The sequence below is a fragment of the Sinocyclocheilus grahami genome, unplaced genomic scaffold, assembly GCF_001515645.1.
Source record: "Sinocyclocheilus grahami isolate Dianchi unplaced genomic scaffold, SAMN03320097.WGS_v1.1 scaffold153.1, whole genome shotgun sequence".
In the NCBI taxonomy this organism is placed as follows: Eukaryota; Metazoa; Chordata; class Actinopteri; order Cypriniformes; family Cyprinidae; genus Sinocyclocheilus; species Sinocyclocheilus grahami.
This window is the reverse complement of record NW_015505332.1, coordinates 1805195-1808227: the sequence shown is the minus strand read 5'-3', so window position 1 is coordinate 1808227 and position 3033 is coordinate 1805195. Positions and strand designations below refer to the sequence as shown.

General features: G+C 35.0%; 1 protein-coding gene across 4 annotated transcripts in view; it reads right to left on the bottom strand.

Moving 5' to 3' along the window:
• LOC107592452 (ras/Rap GTPase-activating protein SynGAP-like) overlaps positions 1-3033 on the bottom strand; it is a 152002-nt gene that overhangs the window by 24190 nt on the left and 124779 nt on the right. For all 4 annotated transcript variants that reach the window (XM_016281967.1, XM_016281965.1, XM_016281966.1 and 1 more), the window contains exon 18: positions 1994-2170. In XM_016281967.1, the coding sequence (XP_016137453.1) occupies positions 1994-2170 (177 nt within the window). The remainder of the gene's footprint in view (positions 1-1993; positions 2171-3033) is intronic.

The following is a 3033-nucleotide window of genomic DNA, read 5'->3' as shown; positions in this document are numbered from 1 at the left end:
CCCGCCATATACCTGTTTGCCACTGTTTCGACCCTGCCTGTGTTTCTGACCTCCTCTGCTTTAAATAAAGTTTGCTTATGGATCCGCACATCTCCTGTCTGGTCAGCCCCGTAACTCCGCCTCCACTCCACCGCCCTCCAGAATCATAAAGGGTTTTGAGCATCTGGAAGCTGCTCCTTGGGGGGGGGAGGGGCTCTGTCACGAATCCGGTCCATGAACTTCCGTCGGCTAACCATATATTATGTAAACAAACTTTTATTTTGAATGCGATTAATCATTTGACAGCACTAGTTAAAAGTCTTAAGTATTATAAACATTAAAAAGTACTTAATAAAAGTGAAAAACAATTAAAATGATATAAAAAATAATTAGTATTTCATTAAATCATTAATTGCAAATAAAATACGTTTTAAAAAAAAATGAAAAAAGTATGATGAAAGTATTAAAATAAACAGAATAGAGCCCCGTTAGCCTCCTAGCCTAGTCTTGCCTGTTTTCTCAGTTTTGATCTTCGCCTGTTTTCCTGGATTTCTCCCTTTAGTCTTGCCCCTTTTGATTCTGTTCACCGTTCATGGACCTTCGCTAGCACTAGGATTATTCTTGTGTCTTGCCCGCCATATACCTGTTTGCCACTGTTTCGACCCTGCCTGTGTTTCTGACCTCCTCTGCTTTAAATAAAGTTTGCTTATGGATCCGCACATCTCCTGTCTGGTCAGCCCCGTAACAATACACAGTACACACACATATATTATGTAAACAAACTTTTATTTTGAATGCGATTAATCATTTGACAGCACTAGTTAAAAGTCTTAAGTATTATAAACATTAAAAAGTACTTAATAAAAGTGAAAAACAATTAAAATGATATAAAAAATAATTAGTATTTCATTAAATCATTAATTGCAAATAAAATACGTTTTAAAAAAAAATGAAAAAAGTATGATGAAAGTATTAAAATAAACAGAATAAGTTGTGAAAATGACAAATAAGATATGATCTATTAAATGGATTTAATAAACTGCAATGCAAAAAAGTAATAACAGTAATAAAAATTCATTCACCACCTAAAAGTAGTGGGCATTTGCTTAATCTTATTCCAAAATCCTTTCTTATGTGGAATATAAAAGGGACATTTCTGAAGCATATCCTGGGCACAATATTTTTCAAAATGTCATCTTTTGTGAGAAATAAAGACTAAGAAAGTAAGCCATACGGGTTTAGAATGGCATGAGGGTAAATAATGACTGTTTGCGCATATTTGTAGCTCAGTCGTTTTCAGAACAGTGTGGTTTTTCCAGTAATGAGCAGCTTTCAGATTTTGGCCAACATCTGGTTTACAAGCAAGCATGATTTTGCTCCCCGCAGCTTTTCCACAAGGAACGTGTCATTCATGCATAAAAAAGCTGCCTAGGTGGACAACCACAGTCAATGCAAATGAGCAAATTCACCTAAACCACACGGGAATGAGAAAATGTATTTAAAAAACCGCTGATTCATAGCTGAATATGAAGCTGTCTTTTAACAGGCACACTGTGAAACAATGAAAAGCAGTTGCGTGTCACCTCTACACCAATTTGCACAGTGGAGGACAGAGGGTCAAGAGCTGATTGAAAGCCCATGCTGCTCTCTCCTGAAGTCTGTTTACTGCAGAAGGCTGCTCATTCTCATTTGATATTTAAATAATGCATAAATGAGGCTGCCAGCACCATCTGTTGCAGAGGTGAAAGACATGATATGCATTTCCTTGACACTTGTGCGCTGAGGTGGGAGACACAACTGAGTGTCTTGTGGCATGTTTGCACAAGGACAGAGACAAGAATGAAGCTCGAGTTTGGACCAAGAAACTAAGGGATAAACCCTAAAGTGATTCTAATTCAAAGCCCACAACATTCACATCACAGCAGCCTTCTAGCATGACAATTTCTGTTGGTATGAATATAATAAACCCTCAGAACACATGTCGTATAGCTAGTAGAGTAGGAGAGAAACACACCCTGTCCAGACGCGACTCGTCCATGCTCTTTGAATACTCCTTGAGTTTGTATTCCTCTCGGTCGATGCGGGAGCTCTCTATGTCAGCAGAAAGATGGGGCATGTTGGACACCCAGGCGACCGTTCGCTCAGAGGCAGGGGTCGAGGGGTTGAGAGTGGTTGGAGATTGGGAAGAGCCCTGAGGAAAAGAACACAAGATCATGTAAGTGTGGAAACTGACGTTTGGGTTGCATCTTCAATATTTACACTACAGTTTCGGCTTGGTAAGATTTGGAATGTTTTTGAAAGACGTCTCTTATGCTCACCAATTCTGCATTTTGAGCATGTAAAAATAGTAATAGTTTGAAATATTATTTCAATTAAAAAAAAGTTTCCTATTCAAATATATTGTAAAATATAATTTATTCCTGTGAAATTTTTAGCATCTTTACTGCAGTTTGTATTGTCGTATGATCCTTCAAAAAAATCATTCTAATATACTGATTTGCTGCTCATTTCTTCTTATTATCAGTGTTAAAATCGTATTGCTGTTTAATATTTTTGTGAAAACTGTGATACATTTTTTTGTTCAGGATTCTTTGATATATAGAAAGTCCAAACAAAAAACATTTATTTAAAATACAATATTTTGCAACATTATAAATGTTGTTACTGTCACTTTTGAATTTTGAATTAAAAATGAATTAATTAAGTATTAAAAGTAATTACTTAGTATACTGGTTAGTTTTATGTTACTACCAATGAAAGTTTTGTGCTTTCATCTCTGTTTAACAGTTTTTACCATGTTTAAATCCCTAGTCCCTGTGTAGCAATAAATAATTTTATATTATTTTATTTATTTTACACACTTTTTTTAGTCCCTGTGTAGCATTTTAGATTTTTTTTTTATTTTACATACTTTTTTTTAGTCCCTGTGTAGCATTTTAGATTTTGTAATTTATTTTACACACTTTTTTTTAGTCCCTGTGTAGCATTTTAGATTATTTTTTTTATTTTACATACTTTTTTTTAGTCCCTGTGTAGCATTTTAGATTTTGTAAT